Source organism: Anomaloglossus baeobatrachus, chromosome 4, assembly GCF_048569485.1.
Source record: "Anomaloglossus baeobatrachus isolate aAnoBae1 chromosome 4, aAnoBae1.hap1, whole genome shotgun sequence".
Classification (NCBI taxonomy): domain Eukaryota; kingdom Metazoa; phylum Chordata; class Amphibia; order Anura; family Aromobatidae; genus Anomaloglossus; species Anomaloglossus baeobatrachus.
In genome coordinates, this window is record NC_134356.1 from 59,008,203 (window position 1) to 59,028,825 (window position 20,623).

The window sequence follows — 20,623 nt, forward strand, 5'->3', positions numbered from 1 at the left end:
GCAGCCTTTTTACGTTCTGGGGAAGAAGGACCAGACGAAGCAGGCGGCCTCCTCTGAGGGAGCTGAGCCGGGGGAAGGCTGCCTGAGGTTTGGGATATCTGAGTGACAAGGTCATCTATCCTATTAGACATTAGAAGAGCCCATACAGGAATAAAGTCATCAGTGCTGCCTGGCCGGTGGCCGGGGCAGAATCCAAAACTTGCACGGCCTCCTGGTCCGGCAACGGGGTCTGTTGTGACACGGTAGTAGGGGCATCGCAGACCCGGCATAGTGGATAGCTTCGGCCATTAGAAAACGAGCATCCACAGGTGGCACAAGCATAGTACAGGTCCGTAGAGGACGCCTGGGAAGCTTTATTACCCTTGCGGTTACACATGTCAGCAACAGAGTCCTACAGCCCTATATAGGGCTATGCCACTGTTACTATGGGTGAGGAGCCACTAGCAGTATTATAAAGTGACTGCTATGCAGAGCCGGTATATACCAATAGCAAAATGGCATATACTGTCAAACAGTCGGCATATACTTACAGGCAGAGCCAGTATATACCGCTAGTAGCTGATATACACCGCTAGCCAGCAGGTGCACACCGCTAGAGAGACAGCGATATACCGCTGAGCAGAGCGGTATATAGTGCTGCAGAAGTGCAGAGCCAAGGAGGCGATCTCACCCGAGTCTGCTCCCCACGTGGAAAATGGTGTCCAGTGTTCCTGGCAGCATGGAGGAGAGAGACGGCCCCCGGAGGCTGATTGGTCTCAGGGCTGGGACTAAGTGTGACGGCCAATCGGAAAGGAGCTGCTCCTGAGTGAGGCAGCGGATTCCAGAGCAGTGAGAGGGGGCATTGCTAGAATGCAGGCCGAAGCCGGGGGCTAAATTAATGATGCTCCCCGGGATCACAGCCTGCATTGGCCCACCGGCGCCTTTCCAGGCGGCGGTTTGGATACAGGGGACAGATGACTCGTCGTCTCCCTACCTGCTCCTGACTTCGTCTGAAGCCGCGTCGGTGATGGATGCGGGGATCTCAGGGACGCATCTTCGGCTCAAGGCTGAAGCAGGTCCTCGGCTCTGCTTAGCCCTCTGGAGCTACCTTGGTGTGAGGTGCTTCCAGGGAGCCTGGAGGGGTACGCAGACCCGACCACTTGGGCGTGAGGGAAGACTGACGGCTTGTGCACGTTTCCTCTGCCCGTATGCGGGGGGAACGAGGGTGGTAAGGCACCCTGGTATTGCCCCATAATCATAAATAGGAACAAAATATAAAATAAATAAAAAAATAAAAAGCAATAAGCTGGCCTGGAGCTCAGGCCAAACATGTCAGGCTCCCTGCTGACACTAGAAAAAAACTGAGCTAGTTTCCTGCCTAGCTAGGGTATATGCTGTGGGAGAAGGAGCTAACACTTTTTCAATCTAGTGTCACGCCTCCCCTGGAGACACCATACTACCCACTGTCTGTGTCCCCCAATGAAAAGGCGAGAAAGGAATCAGCCGTCAACTGCGGGGAAAGATGCGGGTTCAGCGTTTGAGCCAGCATCAAAGGAAGGTTCAAAACAAGAAAGCCTGCGGAGACACCATCACATGTTTCTCAACGCTGAGAAGTATACAAGGCACTCTCAAGATGATTTGAAGAAATATTTATATATATAAATATAAATAAATATTTCTTCAAATCATCTTGGGAGTGCCTTGTATACTTCTCACTGTTTGGCTTTGAAACCTGAAGTGCACCCCAATATCTCCTAGACGCATATATAGGAAGTGCCATTCTCTTCTTCCTATGTTTCTCAACGCTGGCAGGAAACTAGCCAGGTCTTTCACCGGGAAGGAACAACCACGGGAAGGGCAGTCTCCAGTCAAGGAGACCACCTATGCCAAACATGGTATCCATCCACAGACAGCTGTTTGGGGGTATTTGCCCCTCATCAGTGTGGACTAAGAAAATGGCTAGAATCACTGCGTTGAGAAACATGTGATGGTGTCTCCGCGGTGTTGGATGTTGATCTCCCTAAGGTCAACCATCCTTGCTTATGTAGCATCAAAGGAAGGGACATGACTGATGACGTCAGGGGTTAAAGAGAAGGCACAATTGGGGGGCAGTGTCAGTCATAAGGAGGAACAATGGAGTGATTTACTTTAATAAAAGGGGAACAGAGCGACATTAATAGAGGGGTATTTACTATTATAGAGGGGCATTATTATTATGAGGCACATAATAGAGATCATTAAAGGGAACCTGTCATCAGAAATTTAGCTGTAAACCTAAAAGTTTCCCCCTCTGTAGCTCCTGGGCTGCATTCTAGCAGGTTCCTGTACTTTTTGTGGCCCCTTTTAAACCAAATTAAATACTTTATAAACTTGTACCTTTTGCTATGTAAATTTTGTAAATCGTCCATGGGGGCGGGCTCTCTGCTGACCGTTGCTGTTCCTCCAGCACATTGACGCCGTCCCCCCACGCTCCATTTCATCCATCAGGACGCCGCCCACTGCGCCTGAGGTGCCGCCCACGCCAGGATCGCTGGTGACATGTGTCACAAGCACGAGATTATGGGCAGCGCTGTGATTGCATCGCAAGTGCCGCCCAAAATCTCGTGGACGCGCTTTCCCCCACTGCCTCCAGCGTTCTGCGCAAGCACTCACCGGCCAAATGACCCGACGTCACCTCCTCCAGCAGGGCAAGATGGGAAAGAAGTGACGTCGGGTCATCTGGCCAGCAAGCGCTTGCGCAGAACGCTGGAGGAAGAGGCGAAAGTGCGGTCACGAGGTTATAGGCGGCACTTGCTGATGACACTCACAGCGCCGCCCATAACCCCGTGCCTGCGCAGCGGTCACACGTGCACACAGTGTACAGTCCCGCTACAGTCGCACAGCGCATGTGCGGGACCACGGGCGGCGTCCTGAGATATGAAATTCAGCGTTGGGGGGGCGGCGTAAATCTTCTGGAGGAACAGCAACGGTCAGCAGAGAGCCCGCCCCCATGGATGATTTACAAAATTTACATAGCAAAAGGTACAAGTTTATAAAGTATTTAATTTGGTTTGAAAGGGGCCACAAAGTACAGGAACCTGCTAGAATGCAGCCGGGAGCTGCAGAGGGGAAACTTTTAGGTTTAAAGCAAAATTTCTGATGACAGGTTCCCTTTAATATATGATGCTGTAAAACTAATGAGGCACATGGCTTTTTTTACTATAAATAGGCACAAAGGGGGCATTTTTACTAGGAAGAGGCACAAAGGGGGCATTATTACCTCCTAGGACACGGGTTGTCGCACTATATGATTTGTGTAGAGGTAGAGACTGTGAAGAGGGTCATGGAAAAGTGATAAACAAAAAACATGTCTGCGTGTCACATTCTTCAGAGACAAGACATGGATGGAAAAAGAGGTTATTGTGGTCTGTGCAGAATGGAAAAATTAAAAAAAAAAATACTGCGACCAGCGAGAATATCACTGGAGACTCACAGAATATATCTGTCTTGTACACATATGATCTGAAGTGAACTTGTGTAGCAGTGATATTACCATTACATGCACAATGTATGGTGGCAATAATGTTCTTGATAGTCATGTTTGGCAATGATCAGTATGGTGACATTATTCCATCACTATGTGGTGGTATTAGTGTGATGATAATATTTAATCTGGTACAGCAGTATTCTTGGTATTATTAGTGTTGCAGTAAATGTTGATCATCTCCAATTTGAGGCAGGGTTATATTTGTAAGAGACCCATATCTGGGAAATCGTGTGTGTGTGGGGAGGAGGGCTGCATTTCTGCTGTGGTACAGCTCTTGGGTGGGCACCTCAGTACAAAGTAATCATAGAATTACAGGATATACGGTCATGCAAGAATACAGCAAACATAACTAACAATCTCATATCATGAATATGCACCTACCTCAGAAGCCAGGTTTTTAGTTTCTTGTTTTTTCTGTGCTTTAGTTTCCCCTTTTTTGTTTTTTTCTTCTTGCATTTTGCTATTTTTAGAGTCTTTTTTAGTGTTCTCATTTTTCTGATCATCACTGTCCTTCTTACTTGGGGCATTTGTGTTTGGATCACTTACATCTCTTTTACTATCACTATCATTTTTGGACTCCTTTCCTGCTTTGTCTTTTTTGTTTTTTCTTGAAGCATTTTTAGAAGTATTTTCACTTGGGCCATCATTATCATTGGCACTGGTGTCAGGCGTCTCTATCTCTTTCTCATTTTGTTTATCAGCTTCTTGGGGTGCAACTAACATTATGTTAGAATTATTATTTTCTCCCTTTATTTCCGTGGCTGTATCCATATTTTGTTGATCTGCACTACTTTTCCATTGAGAAATATCCGCGCCATCGGTCAAATTTGGTTCAGTTTGTAAAACTCTCTCCATCAACCCATCTTTGTCCTTATTTTCAGAGGCCTCGATGCTAGCAGTCTTATTTCCGATTTTACCAGAACCAGTTGTTACATCTTTGGACTTCTCTATATGGACCGGATCACTGACATTGTCCTTATTTTCAGAGCCCTCGATGCTAGCAGTCTTATTTCCTTTTTTATCAGGACCAGTAGTTTGATCTTTAGACTTCTCTAAACTGACCTGATCACTGACCTTGTCCCTCTTTTCACAGTCTTTATTGCCTGTGGTTCTTACATTTGTCACCATCGCAGGGCTCACTGTCACATTTTCAGACTCTGATGTGCTTTGCTTCTCATCTGGTTGTTCTAGTTTTCCTAATGTAACTGAATTATCTGATGTTACTTGGTTTTCACTACCTTCTGCCACTTTATCAGTCATTTCCTTCCCACTGTACTCTTCCTTTCCCTCTTTAGTCTCTAAATTATCTCCCTTGTGTTCCTTTTCTGTGGTTTCCATTACTTCTTGCATTTCTTTGGTTGTTTGGTTAGAATCCTTCATCTTTGAATTTTCCTGTACAGTTGATGTGACCGAGTTGTTACCTGCGCACACCTCAAGGCTCCTAGATTCACCTTCTTCATCACTTGTACTATCAATATCTCTGCTTCCGTCCAATGTGGGGGGAAGAGACGCAAATCCACTGGAGTCTCCTTTTTTCTTCTTTTTCCTGTTCCTTTTCTGTACAATATAAAATTATAGCACATTTCAACATGGTTGAAGAAACACAAGATATACATTTGATTCTTAAAATTCCTATATCTTACTTTAGGTTCTTGGCAGGCTGTCTGCTCTATTTTATATTAAAACTACAAAACAATGTGAAGATTGCGTCTTCATCATTCCCCAAATTTACTACTTAACATCTATTATGTCCCATTGCTTTTCAATGCTGCAAAAACATATATTAGTGTGAACCAAGGAAAGAATCATAGATAAATTAGCGATAAAAGCTGTAAAACGGTTGAAAGCTCGCGTTGATCGACAAATTCTGGTCTTTAGAATTTACCTTACTATCTTCAAGTTTCATTTACTGTCTGGGTTTAACAATTTTGTTTCGTTAAATTTGGCTTTTACAAAGGCAATACCTAATTTGCATATATATTTTTAAAATTTCTTTATTTTTAATTGTGGATAAAGTGTGGGGGGGGCTGGGCAGTGGGCAATTTGACATTTTAAGTTATTTTTTATTTATATTTTATTTTTTTTGTTTTAAATTACTTTTTTGTTTTCTCAGTCCTTTTTTCAGTCTTGCAGAATATAGAAAAAAAATCTCCTAAGGCTGAGATTCACAAGAAAACCAAAATTGCAGAGATAAGCAAATTAAGCAATACCCTTAATCCATGGTAACCCATCGGCATCCCATGATCACATTGAACAAAGCCAATGAACATGCAGAATAGATACCTAAATAGGATTGCAGGGCTAAAGGGACACGGTCAGTGATTGACAGCATAATTTAGACAGTTAACAGTAGTGATTGGTGCTTGCACTGATCACTGCTGTTAAGAGGCAGATGCCAGTTACATAACACAGCCGGCATCTGCATTGTGTGAAGCAGGCTCGGCTGCTGTGATCACTCCACACACCCTGACTTGCTCCAAGACATGTATATCTATCTATCAAGGTGAGTTAAGAGGTTAAAAGCTAGCAATTCAACAATGTCCTTGGTTTGATAGATCTCAAATGGACAAAAAAAAACTGGGGCTGATCTACTTCGCTATGCACCAAAAAACTGGCTTAATTTCCACAAACAAAAAAAGCAACTTAAGGAGTTTCCAAACTCATCAAATTGCATAAACCACTATTTTAATACTTTAGACCCTAAATTTCCTAGGTCTACAATTTAGATAGATAATGACCGTGTATGTCTATGCATAATGAGATTATCACTAGAGGACAACTGGCCTCGTTCTACCTAGTTCAACCTCCCAGCACTAATTAGCAGCTCTCTGTCAGCACACACTGTACACAGGAAGCTGTGGTGTGGATAGGGTTATACACAGCTCAATATCTGAGCTCTGCTGGATCTGCAGCAGAGAAAACTGATTGTCATAACTGCTTCACCCAGTAAACTAAGTGACAAATCGCTGGGTCTCTGTCCTTAGCTCATGCTGCTGTCAGATTACATAGCAAAATCTTGATGACAGATTCCCTTCAACTTGAACCTGTCAGGTTCAATATGCACCCAGAACCAAGAGCAGTTATGTGCACATCTCTCTAATCGCTGCCTAACTGTCCCTGTAATTAGTAGAATACATAAAGAGATCTTCAGAAAAAGTGTTTCAAAAGATCCTTTATGATATGCTAATGAGCACAGGGACAAGTCGCAATGGCGTTATTTCCCCAAACTAGTCCGCCTTCTTAGGGGCGTGCCAACATGGTGTTCATTGCCCAGCGTTATCAGGATAGACGTGTGTACCTGTGTCCATTGTCACCGCTTCAGATGCCGGGTTTAGTGTCAGTGCACATGACCAGAAGTCCCGACACTTCCGGTCATGCACACTAGACCTCCCTGAAGCCGGGAGGCGTACAACCAGCTTCATAGTGTGAATGACTGGAAGTGCTGAGACTTCTGATCATGCGCACTGACCCTAAACCCGGCGTCTGAAACTGTGACAACGGACGCAGATAGGTGCGTTTATGCTGATGACGCTGGGCAATAGGCATTGAATAGACAGTTAGTATGCCATGTGGGCGTGCTACCATGCTAAGAGGGTGGACTAGTTAGGAAACACCAACGCCCTTACGACTAGTCCCAGCGCTCATTAGCATATCATAAAAGATCTTTACAAATAGTTTTTCTAAAGGTTTATCTATGTATGCTACTAGATTCAGGGACGGTTGGGCAGGGATTAGTAATATGCACCCAGAACTGCTCATGGTTCTGGGTGCATATTGCACCAGACAGGTTCCCTTTATCAAAGAGTAAAAGAAGGGAATTTTGTTTACTTACCGTAAATTCCTTTTCTTCTAGCTCCAATTGGGAGACCCAGACAATTGGGTGTATAGCTATTGCCTCCGGAGGCCACACAAAGTATTACACTTAAAAGTGTAAGGCCCCTCCCCTTCTGGCTATACACCCCCAGTGGGATCACTGGCTCACCAGTTTTAGTGCCAAAGCAAGAAGGAGGAAAGCCAATAACTGGTTTAAAGACCAATTCAATCCGAGGAAACATCGGAGAACTGAACCATACCACATGAACAACATGTGTACCCGAAAAAACAGAAAAACCCCGAGAAAACAGGGCGGGTGCTGGGTCTCCCAATTGGAGCTAGAAGAAAAGGAATTTACGGTAAGTAAACAAAATTCCCTTCTTTTTCGCTCCTAATTGGGAGACCCAGACAATTGGGACGTCCAAAAGCAGTCCCTGGGTGGGTAAAAGAATACCTCGTGATAGGGCCGTCAAACAGCCCTTTCCTACAGGTGGGCAATCGCCGCCTGAAGGACTTATCTACCTAGGCTGGCGTCTGCCGAAGCGTAGGTATGCACCTGAAAATGCTTGGTAAAAGTATGCAGACTCAATCAGGTAGGTGCCTGACACACCTGCTGAGCCGTAGCCTGGTGCCGTAATGCCCAGGATGCACCCACGGCTCTGGTAGAATGGGCCTTCAGCCTTGAGAGAACCAGAAGCCCAGTAGAACTGTAGGTTTCAAGAATTGGTTCCTCGATCCCCCGAGCCAGGGTGGATTCAGAAGCTTGCGACTGTTTACGCCGACCAGCGACAAGGACAAAGAGTGCATCCGGGTGGCGCAGGAGCGCCATGCGGGAAGTAGAACCTGAGTGCTCTCACCAGAACCAACAGATGCAAATCCTTCTGAAATTGATGGACTGGACGAGGACACAAAGAAGGTGAGGTGATATCCTGATTGATATGAAAGTGGGATACCACCTTAGGGAGAAATTCAGGAATCGGACGCAGAACTACCCTGTCCTGGTGAAGGACCAGGAAGGGAGATTTGTATGAGAGCGTTGCTAGCTCGGAAACTCTCCTAAGAGACGAGACCGTTACTAGAAGGCCACTTCCCGAGAAAAGCGGGAAGGGAGACCTCTTTCAAAGGCTCGAAAGGCGGCATCTGGAGAGCAATTAGAACCTTGTTCAGATCCCAGGGCTCTAACGGCCGCTTGTACGGAGTGCTGAGAAGACAAACTCCCCGTAGGAACGTGCGTACCTGAGGAAGTCGTTTCTGAAAAAATACAGATAGCGCTGAGACTTGTCCCTAAAGGGAACTGAGCGACAACCCTTTTTCCAACCTAGATTGCAGGAAGGAAGGAAACATAGACGATGCAACCGGCCAGGGAGAAACACCCTGCGCCGAGCACCGAGATAAGAATATCTTCCACGTCCTGTGGTCAATCTTGGCGGACGTTGGTATGCTAGCCTGTCTCATGGTGGCAACCACGTCCTGAGGTAATCCTGACGACACTAGGTTCCAGGACTCAATGCCACACCATCAGGTTGAGGGCCGTAGAATTCAAATGGAAGAATGGCCCTTGAGACAGCCAGTCTGATTGGTCTGGTAGTGCCCCCGGTTAGCCTACCGTGAGGCACCACAGAACCGGGAACCACAACATCCTCGGCCAATCTGTAGCGACGAGGATGGCGCGGCCGCAGTCGGTCCTGATCTAGCGCAGCACTCTGGGCAACAATGCCAGAGGTGGCACATAAGGTAGCTGGAACTGCGACCAATGCTGAACTAAGGCGTCTGCCGCCAGAGCTCGATGATTGTGAAACCGTGCCATGAAGCTGGCACATTGTTGTTGTGCCGTGACGCCATTAGATCGACGTCCGGCCTCTGTCAGCGGCGCCAGATCTCCTGAAACCCGTCCGGGTGAAGAGACCATACCCTTTCGGCCACACCCCGGCGACTTAGGAAGTCAGCTTCCTAGTTTTCCACGCCTGGGATGTGAACTGTGGATATGGTGGATGCCGTGTCTTCCACCCACATCAGAACCTGCCGGACTTCCTGGAAGGCTTGCCGGTTGCGCGTTCTTCCTTGGTGGTTGATGTATGCCACCGCTGTGGAGTTGTCCGACTGAAGTCGGATTTGCTTGCTTTCCAGCTGCTGTTGGAAGGTTTGTAGGGCAAGATACACTGCTCTGTGTTCAAGAACATTGATCTGAAGGGTGGACTCTTGCTGAGTCCACGTACCCTGAGCGCTGTGGTGGAGAAAAACTGCTCCCCACCCTGATAGACTCGCGTCTGTCGTAACTATCGCCCAGGATGGGGATAGGAAGGACCTTCTTTTTGACCATGAGGTGGGAAGAAGCCACCACCGTAGAGATTCCTTGGCCGCCTGAGAAAGAAAGACGACTCTGTTGAGGGAGGTCGACTCCCCGTCCCATTGGCGGAGAATGTCACATTGTAGTGGACGCAGATGAAACTGCGCGAAAAGAACTGCCTCCATTGCTACCATCTTACGTAGGAAGTGCATGAGGCGTCTCAATGTGTGCGACTGGTTCTTAAAGAAGAGATTGCAGCCCGTAGTGAATGCTGTTTGTCTAGCGGAAGCTTCACTATCGCTGAGAGAGTATGAAACTCCATGCCTAGATATGTTAGCGATAGGGTCGGGGTCGGATCTGACTTTAAAAAGTTGATGATCCACCCAAAACTCTAGAGAGTCTCCAGCGCAACGTTCGGGCAGTGTCGGCATGTTTCCTAAGAGAGTGCCTTGACAAGTAGATCGTCTAAATATGGGATCACAGAGTGACCCTGAGAGTGCAGGACTGTGACTACTGCTGCCCTGACCTTGGCGAAGACCAGTGGGACTGTCGCTAGCCGGAAGGTAGAGCTACGAACAGAAGGTGTTCGTCTCCTATAACGAAGCGTAGAAACGCTAGTGCTCTGGATCAATCGGCACGTGTGGATAAGCATCCTTGATGCCTAATGATGCTAGGAAATCTCCTTGGGACATTGAGGCGATGACATGGCGGAGGGATTCCATCCGGAACCGCCTGGTGTCCACGAGCTTGCTGAGCAGTTTTAGATCCAGAACGGGACGGAACGGCCCGTTCTTATAGGCACCGCAAATAATTAGGGGTAAAAACCGTGACCTTGTTCCTGAAGAGGAACGGGGGTCATCACTCTTTCTGCCTATAGAGTGCACCCTGTTTGCAGAAGAGCAGCGGCTCGGCCGGGAGGTGGAGAAGTTCTGAAGAATCGAGTTGGAGGACGAGAAGTGAGCTCTATCCTGTACCCGTGAGACAGAATGTCTCACACCCAACGGTCATTGACCTATGGCAGCTAAATATCGCCAAGGCGGGAGAGCCTGCTACCGACCGAGGATGCGGAGAGAGGAGGCCGCAAGTCATGAGGAAGCCGCCTTGGAAGCGGGTTTTCAGACTGTCTCTTTTTTGGGCGTGACTGAGCCCGCCAAGAATCTGAGCTCCTCTGATCCTTTTGAGTCCACATTGGACGAGGAAAAATGGGACCTGCCCGAGCCTCGAAAAGACCGAAACCCCGACTGCCTCCTGCTCTGTTGGGGTTTGTTGTGTCCGGGCTGAGGAAAGGATGAATCCTTACCCCTGGACTGTTTAATGGTTACATCCAAACGCTCACCAAACAGTCGGTCAGCAGAAAAAGGCAACTGGTTAAGCACCCTTTTTTGGAAGCAGAATCTGCCTTCCATTCACTTAACGAGCAGACCAGGCTCTGCTTAAAAACACGGAGCAGCGGAGGCTACTGCCGTACGGTTCGCAGAGTCTAGGGCAACCTGAATCGCGTAAGAAACAAATGCAGACATTTGAGAGGTTAAGGATGCCACCTGCGGCACAGATGTACGTGTAACCGTGTCAATCTGTGTAAGACAAGCTGAAATAGCTTGGAGTGCCCCAAGGGTGAGAATGCTGGAGCCAACGGTGCGCCGACAGTCTCATAGATGGATTTAGACCAGAGATCCATCTGTCTGTCAGTGGCATCTTTAAGTGCAGCTCCATCTCCCACTGCAACTATGGATCTAGCCACAAGCCTGGAGATTGGAGGATGCCGCTTGGGACACTGGGTCCAGTCCTTGACCACGTCAGGGGGCAGGGATAACGTGTATCCTAAGCCGTTTGGAGAAGCGCATATCTGGATAAGTGTGGTGTTCCTGGACTGCCTCTCTGAAGGCAGAGTGGTCCAGAAAAATACGTGAAGCTGACTCCTCCACTGGAGGAGCTGGGTGAGAAATAACCAACATTCTATTGATGGACGCTATAAGATTATTCACTATGGCGTCACCATTAGGTGTATCCAGATTGAGAGCGGTCTCAGGATCAGAATCCTGAGCCGCTACTTCCGCCTCATTACACAGAGAGTCCTTCTGCTAGGACCCTGATGAAACCGAGGGCCGCTCATAGTGAGCCCGCTTAGGCTGTCTGGGACTGACGTCTGTGCAGAGCCGTGACTCTGGGATGCGTGTGACATTCCCGGAGCTGTTAGTTGTTCACACTGAGGGGGGCCATGGATCAATGATTCAACAGTGCCCATGTTGTGAGAGACATGTCCGGACTGCTAGGCTTCTAGTATCATAGCCATAGTCTCAGAAAATCTGTCAGTAAATACTGCAGACACCGTCCTCATCCTCTGGCCATTAGCAGAGACTCCGGCTGAGTTGGATACAATGGGGGTCTATGTAACCTGCCGGCCGTATAGCCGTACATGCTGTACCGGCTGCATAGAAAAACATGTGGTTCTGCACCTTTGTTTTACACAGAGAATATGCTGATAACTCCTCCGCACAATCCAGGAGGGTATATACAACGTGCGACCAAACAGTGCAATGTATATAGTACAAGCATATCTATAAGTGCACTTCTGCACTAGTGGGGTTAGCACCACAGGTGCTGCTTAACGCCTGTTGCAGCGATTGTGTGACTATCAGAATGCCAGGGTCTTCCACACTTGTCTCTGTATCGTACAGAAACTGACACTAATGGCTGCCGGCGTCCTGTGTAGAGAAGGAAGCCGTGGGCGTGCCTGAGAAAGTGCGGGAATCCGGTTTCACAGTGCACACAGTGAGAGGGGTGGAGTATGCAAAACATACTCCAGCTCTCAGCGCTGCTGTGCTATGCAGCGTCACGCCCCTACCCTGACTGTCAGGCCTGTGGGCGGTAACGAAGGGAGACTAGGCCCAGAAGCCGGGGACTCGAGTTAATAAGCGCGGCCGGCATATCAGTGCTGGCCGGCGCGGAAGTCCCCGGCGCACCACAAATCCCAGCGGCGCCTTAAATAAAAATGGCAGCGGCGGTTAGCGCGGTAGTCACCCAATACACTAACACACCCAGCAACGCTGTGGTGTGCGATGGCACTAGTGCGGACAGCGCCGCTGTCCCTGGCGCACTAACACACCCAGCAGTGCTGCCGTGTGTCTGCGCGGTCCCCACAGGGACACAGAGTACCTCCATGTAGCAGGGCCATGTCCCTGAAGATACTCCGCTCCATGTCCAGCAGATACCAGGGGCTGTGGATGGAGCACGGTCTCAGTGCCTGGAGACCGATAGAGTCCCACTTCACCCAGAGCCCTGTAAAAAGGGATGGGGAAGGAAGCAGCATGTGGGCTCCAGCCTCCGTACCCGCAATGGGTACCTCAACCTTAACAAACACCTCCGACATGAAGTGGGGTGAGAAGGGAGCATGCTGGGAGCCCTGTATGGGCCCTCTTTTCTTCCATCCGACATAGTCAGCAGCTGCTGCTGACTAAACAGTGGAGCTATGCGTGGATGTGTTGCCTCCTTCGCACAAAGCACAAAACTGGTGAGCCAGTGATCCCACTGGGGGTGTATAGCCAGAAGGGGAGGGGCCTTACACTTTTAAGTGTAATACTTTGTGTGGCCTCCGGAGGCAATAGCTATACACCCAATTGTCTGGGTCTCCCAATTAGGAGCGAAAAAGAAAGTCTTATTCACTATACCTATCAGTGAAGTCACGTACCTTCCTTTTCTTGTTTGGTGGACCAGTGTCTCCCAGTGACCGAGGCTCATCATCAGGTATTTTTGCTGCCTGGCTATGGGAAGTGATTGCACTTTCATCCGAAACCAGTTCTTTCCCAGGCTCCAAGTCATTCTCAGCTCGAGAGGTTACATACTGGTGTATATCCTCTGTAGAGAGATTTGTATTATGTTACAACACATATTAGATATGTGATAAGCTAGATATTACTACAACACAAATATACAAATGACTGCAAATAAGATACATAAATATAAAAGCATCATAAAAGAAAAAAGAAAGATGCAAATTGCCTCATAAGAGAGGAAGACGGTTTGAACTCTCTGAAGTAGCAATCCTATGATCAATAGGTGGCAGTAGAGTTCAAGTCCACTTCATCTCTAAAAGGCAATTTGCATAGTTAATTTCCCATGGCCTACAAGTCTCCTTACACTTAGGCCTCTTTCACACGTCCGTGTTTTCGGTACGTGTGATGTCTGTTTTCACACGTAAAGAAGACACGGACATACGTAGACACATTAAAATCAATGGATCTGTGCACAAATCTGTATTTTCACAAGGACCGTGTGTACAAGTGGAGGACACGCATGTCTGTGTGCTCCACACGACGACATGTCCATTTTCCTCCGGCTGCACTGATCTATGTGACATCAGTGTGACACGTACCGGAGAAAACACACACGTCTTTGAAATAAATTTACTTTCTATACTCACCTGTCTCCAGCTGTTTTTGGTGCTGCTGTCACTTGCTTTTGGGTCCCTCTCATTATGCCCATGAATATTCACTGGACTCAGCATGGACCCAGAAGCAAGAGCTGCGCCAGAGACCGCTGAGCCGGGGACAGGTGAGTATAGAGGTTCATGCTGTCCATGTGCTATGCGGATGTCACACGGAGAGCACACTGACACACAAACACACATACGTACCTACACCATGGACCGTGCAAAACGTGTGTGTTTTGCCACCAGCATGCGTGGGATTTGAAGTAGCTGGAGATAACGATGGCTCTTAAGGTCCAGTCACACACAACGACTTACCAGCGATCCCGACAACGATACGTCCTGATAAGGATCGCTGGTAAGTCGCTGGGAGGTCGCTGGTGAGATGTCACACAGTCAGATCTTACCAACAACGCAGTAACGATACAGGTCGCAGTAGCAACCTGTATAACGATCTCGGCGGTCATTGGGACCCTGTCACATAGCGTCAAACACAGTGATGCGTCCTGCCCAGCAGGACATCGCCTTTGAAGAAAATGGTCCAGACCATTCTGCAACGACTAGAAATCTCACAGCAGGGGCCTGATCGCTGGTAGGTGTCACACATAATGAGATCGCTGGCGAGATCGTTGCTGCGTCACAGAAAGGCTATGTGCCCACGTTGCGTTCTGTCCCTGCAGAAATTTCTGCAGCGATTTGAACAGCACACATGCGCTTCAAATCGCTGCAGAAATAGTCCGTACTGAAAAGCCGATTTCATGCGCTCTGGATGCAGCCCCTCCCATAGTCAGAGCGGGGGCTGCATGCAAAGCGCATGAAAGAAGTGACATGTCACTTCTTAGAACGCAGCGCTTCGGCAGTAGCCGAAGCGCTGCGTTCTAATACGCCACGTGGGCATGGATTAGGCACAATCTTCATAGATTGTGCTGGGGACGCAGGACGCATGCAGTTACGCTGCGGTGCAGATCGCAGAGTAACTGCATGAAAATACGCTACATGGGCACATAGCCAAACTGTGACTCACCAACGATCTCGTTAGCAATCTCGTTGTGTGTGACGGGGCCTTTACAGATCATGTTATCAAGCTCACAGGGGCATTATCGTGCCCACAGGGGCGTGATAACATGCAGAGCGAGCTGACTAGTCTGGGCTAACAAACACTCATCAACTAGTCAAAAGCTTAATTAGCATAAAACTGTTTATTAAAACTTTTTTTTTTTTTTTAAACATGCCTTAGGTGTCAGACAGTATAAGGGGCTGGTTAGGCAGGTATATAGTAATAAATTATAAATGCTGGTGGGATGGAGGTCATGGCCCTCTCACCCAACAGGGGGTCCTCCAACTCAACCAAATAGGTTCACTTTAAATGCAACATTTAAGTCCATTGAACAAGAATATGCCACTATTTTCATCGTCTCCACATCGCTGCAATCACCGATCACTTTCTGATTTATTGCAGGTCACAGACAAGTCAGAATCTTATGAACTTCCCATTGATTTGGGCCAGAGATACACAATGGGATTCATTTATAAAAACAGTCTTGGAGAGTTTTACTTTTTTGCAAAGGTATGAAGGCAAAAATGGCTGACAACTGTAGTTTTTTCTTTTTACCCCCCCCCCCCCGCCCCCTCATAATTTTCAGTTCAGCGCAGTGTAATTTGGGAAGTGGCTGAATTTAGAAAGCATATGCAACATTTCCTTCAATTTCATACAGCCTAAATATATTGGTGCACATTTCAGAAAGGGGCTCTTAGGCTGCGTGCCCACGATCAGTGTTCACAGCGTTTTGGACGCAGTGTACTTCAGCTGAGTCCAAAACGCTGCATTGTATAGAACAAGCACAGTGGATGGGTTTCTAGAAATCCCATGCCCACTGTGTTTGTTTTTCCAGCAGCAAACACTGACCTGTGGTGCGACTTTCCGAGCCGCAGCATGTCAATTGTTTGCTGCAGTGTTGCAAGCGTTCTCCATAGGGGGAACATTGCGAGAGACCGCAGCCTCCCGAGCCCAGATCATAGGCATGGGCAGCTGCAATCTCCTGTGTTCTTCTGCAGAGGAGACTCGCCGCCCCGCAATTCAGGACCTGCTGTGTCAGTCCTGATCGTAGGCACGTATACTAAGGTTATGTGCACACGTTGCAAGTAGTCCTGTAATGATAATCTACTGCTGACTAATCAGTGATTTTATCAAAACTACACTCCGTGACACATCGCTGGAATCAGGATCTCTGCCCCTACGTATGCTGCTCTCAGATTAGATGGCAAAAACCTGGTGACAGATTCCCTTTAAACGGGTTTTCCGCATTCTTGAAAGAGGATCTCAAACACTGTTACAAACCTAAAATAACACAGAGCAGGTACTCACTCCCTTACACCCCCCACCCCCTCCACGGGGTACAGTGCCGTCTCCCCACCAGGTCTCTGTGATCGGAAAAAAACAGTAATGCGCTCTGTCGAAATTATGTGACCACTACAGCCAAAACACCAAAAACCTAGCAGAGGCAGGAAGCCAACTCGGGGAGGGAGAGTACTGCTCAGTTTGTTATTTTAGGTATAACACAGCATCTGGGGGCATTTCTCTTTCTTGAAAGTGGAAAATCCCTTTAATTTTAAAGATATGGGTGACCCAGAAATCAGACCACCAACAACAACTGATAAATGGTGATTTGTTATCAATTTATAAGAAGGTAATAACCATTTCAAGTGTCTTATATCCATGCATGAGCACAGTATTTGGCTATTTCCAGTAGTCCTATAGACAATGAATGAATCAGAGGTAAAGCATGAGCACCTCTGCTCCAATCAAGACGGGGCTCTGCAGAGCCTGAATCCTGGGCTCAAGAGACCCATTTTTTAGGACTACTGTGTGATCGGACCCGCAGCAATCCTACATACACAGGATAACTTACTATCTTGGAAATAACTCTTTAACGTAGGGGTCTACACAGCAACTAAAAGTTAAAAGGGGTAGTCCACTACTAGGACAACCCCTTCTGATTTCACAAGTTTCCCCCAAGTAAAATAAAAAAAAACCTACACTCCCCTCCGTGGCCGATGCGGTTCCACCGTGCTGAGGCTTGCATGACATTGTGACATCATGAGAGCCCAGCATCCAATCCCCACCGGCTTCCCTCTCCCCACCTTCAGACACATGAGCAATCAACAGGAAGTGAGCGGCAGCCGCAGCGCTCCTTCCTGTTGATTAACTTGTTTGTCTAAAGGCGAGAAGAGGGAAGCCGGTGGTGATTGTACGCAGGGCTCTCGTGATGTCACAGCGTCATGCAAGCCTCAGCACCGGTGGAACCGCACCGGCCACGGAGGCGAGTATAGACTTTTTTATTTTACCATGTGGAATCAGAAAGGGCTGTCCAAGCATGGACAACCCATTTAAGCTTGTATCAGATGAAAATCAAAGAAGTAATTAAGATGCATTCATATGCTATGGTCAAATGCCTTTTTTGCTAAAAATCCTATCAAAATATTGCAACATTTGCAAAAATCTGAACAAAAACTATTGACTGTGGCAAGTATTTACACCCTTAAAATAAAAGAATTAAAAAAAAAAAAAAGAATGTGTCATTTACCTTCAACTGCTGGATTGATTGGGGCTGGCGGTTGCATGGGTTTTCCACACATACTGCAGAACCTCGGATTTTCTTCCGGAGGTTCATGGCCGCACTTCTGACACTTCATCTTCTAAAGACAATCGACCATCCAAAGCACCAAATTTTCTGGAAATTATTGGATACATTGTTTATTATCAGCATTAATATTACAGAATCCAATACAACAAATTACATTGGCCAGCACCAGTTCGCTAGCAGCGAATACAAAAGTAGATGCGTTTCACATTAAGCAATACGGTGCATACTAAGTGTCTGATGGCCTCCTATAATAGAAAACTTAAATAAACGGGTTAACTGAGAAAAAGAGTGGAAAGAGTCTTTCCCTTTTTTTCCCCTTTTTTTTTCCCTTCTTCCCCCTGTTAATATCAATAGCACCTTGTTTTTAATTATGTGGTGTTTCTTGTCTTTATATTTTCTTGTATAATGAATTAATAAAATATAGATATTTTTACTTCAGCTAATTTAAATCTCCAGTTCTTTTTGTGGTAAATATATTTATTCCAAATATTTTTTATCAAAGCAACTTTACTAGAAAACAGATTTTCCTTTAAAAACATTAATAATGATTATATGGTACTGCAATGCTTAGTTATTGCTGGTACATCCTTGTTATGGCGCCGCATATATCATCAAGATATGTCTAAGGCTATGTTCACATTTCTGTTTTGCATCAGTCACATGCGTGGCTTGACGCATGGGACTGATGCGTTGTACAACGTGTGACAAGAAATGCATTGAATTGTTCACAAAGAACGGATTCCGTTGGTGCATTGATTTCAGTTGAAAACCTGCGTGTGGGGGGGGGGGCTGGGAGGAGAGAGAGGGAGGAACTGATTTTATAGGATTTCGGACGTTCTGCTGGGCATGCTCAGTAAAACGTGACTGATTCCTGCACTGGAATCCGTTGCGTGAGCAGGATAACGGAATCCTGCACCATACACTTACATTATGCCTCCTGACGGATTCCAACGGAATCCTGCGGGGTGCGTTTTTTTGCCACAACAAAAAATGTTGCATGCTGTGTCCCTCCTGCCCGACAGTCAGTCAGTAAAGGACTGATGCACTGCGCGGCGGACGCAACGCAGGGTCATGAGTCACAATCCGCCGCTCATACAAGTCTATGGGAAACAACGGAATCCGCCAATCGGATTGCGTTGTCTATCAGAGCTGCGGATTGTGACTGATCCTAAAGAACGGAAATGTGAACATAGCCTAATGCACCATGTTTTTTGGATGTTAAGGTGCACTTTTTTTCCCACAAAATTTGAGGAACGTGGGGGTGGGTCTTATAGTCCAGATGTACCCGGCAGAAGCAGGGTCACATGAGGCAGGAGCTGGCCCCGGGGAAAACTGTGTGTTTGATAATAAAGTGAATATTCACTGCTCCCCATGCCCATAATCCGACCCTCCTCTCGCACTGAAGCCGGCGCCAACAGGTGGGTGAGGGAGAAGTGAATATCCATTCTCTTTAATAGCGGGCACACTTGATCACCCAGCTGCCGGCTTCCTGCAGCAGCAGAGAGATCACGTGCATCCGCTATTAAAGAGAATGGATATTGAATGCTCCCCACACCCATAATGCCGGCATTACTGAATATGTATGAATATTCCGGCAGCTGAATTCAGCGTGTAACTGGGGGCGCTTGGAATTGACATCATGCACTACTCTGCTTAAGTCACTTTTCGACATCAGAAGAGGACACCGCACCCCAGGGAAGTGAAGGGGTGGTGGGTATAATCATTTAATTTTTGTGTGTGGCGTGATGTGCTATAATATGAAACCCATGACCCCCCCCCCCCAAAACATTGAATGCTGGTCACGCATAAGGCGCTCATTTAACTTTGATGCTCAAAGTGGCCACCGTCCGCTGCAATGCACATCTGGACTCTAGACATCATACTGTATCTTGCTGCACGTTGTGCAATATGGTAGGTGACACGTTTGCACAAGCATCTGTAATACGTCGTCGTAGGTCCTCCAATGTTGGTGGAGGGGTCGCATACACCTGCTGTTTGATGTGACCTCACAGAAAGAAGTCCAATGGGGTCAGGTAAGGTGAGCGTGGAGGCCAATGACTTGTAGGAAGGTCTCCATGAGGTATCGCTTCACGTCCGCAGCCTTGTGAGTTTTACACGTTCTAATCATAGTATTTTTGTATGCAAGGTGTCGATTCGTATTGAATTGATGATGTCCTACAACTTTGTAAGTCACTTTTTTCTATACCTAGACACCACTACTATGCCTATAGCTGCCGCCGTTCTCAAGTTAATGGTGGTGGACAGGATATGGGTGGACACACTGTATACCAGGATGAGGATCATACATACCAGGATGGGTCGAGAATGTAGTTTGGGGACTCCCTAAAATGCCATTTGTCGTGAGCAAATGATAATTTGCAAACACTTTCTCCAAAAAGAGTTTAATATTGCTGCCATGCCACCAAATATGTAACCTTGATCCCACCTCCCTACCACATCAGAGACTGTAGGGTAAATCATATGTAACTTAGTGGGATAATAAAACCACCTTGTGGGATCTTGTAATTTTTCTCTTGACCTGCAAAAGCAATGGTGAATTGGAACGCCTTTTTCCAATGCAACCTGGACAAGTCCACTCCCTACTATTATGTACACCCCTTTCACATGTAAAGTGCCATGGAATTGATGGCGCTAAAATAATAAATAATAATATTATTATTAATAATCCCTTTCCCAGTGCCATGGAAACTTTAATTTTCCCACGTTACTTCTCTGAATAAGGCCATTGTAAATCAAAGAAATTGTGCGTTCAGATGGAGAATCCAGTAAAGAAGGGAATTTTGTTACTTACCGTAAATTCCTTTTCTTCTAGCTCCTATTGGGAGACCCAGACGATTGGGTGTATAGCACTGCCTCCGGAGGCCACACAAAGCATTACACTAAAAAGTGTAAGGCCCCTCCCCTTCTGGCTATACACCCCCAGTGGG

General features: G+C 47.0%; 1 protein-coding gene across 1 annotated transcript in view; it reads right to left on the reverse strand.

Moving 5' to 3' along the window:
- The window catches only part of RNF213 (ring finger protein 213), a 486,493-nt gene that overhangs the window by 413,542 nt on the left and 52,328 nt on the right, over positions 1–20,623 (reverse strand). Inside the window, exons 2-4 of the mRNA XM_075344370.1 lie at positions 17,616–17,762; positions 13,294–13,460; positions 3,887–5,062 (exon numbers count right to left, since the gene is read on the reverse strand). Coding sequence (XP_075200485.1) covers positions 3,887–5,062; positions 13,294–13,460; positions 17,616–17,724 — 1,452 coding nt within the window. The 5' untranslated portion in view covers positions 17,725–17,762. The remainder of the gene's footprint in view (positions 1–3,886; positions 5,063–13,293; positions 13,461–17,615; positions 17,763–20,623) is intronic.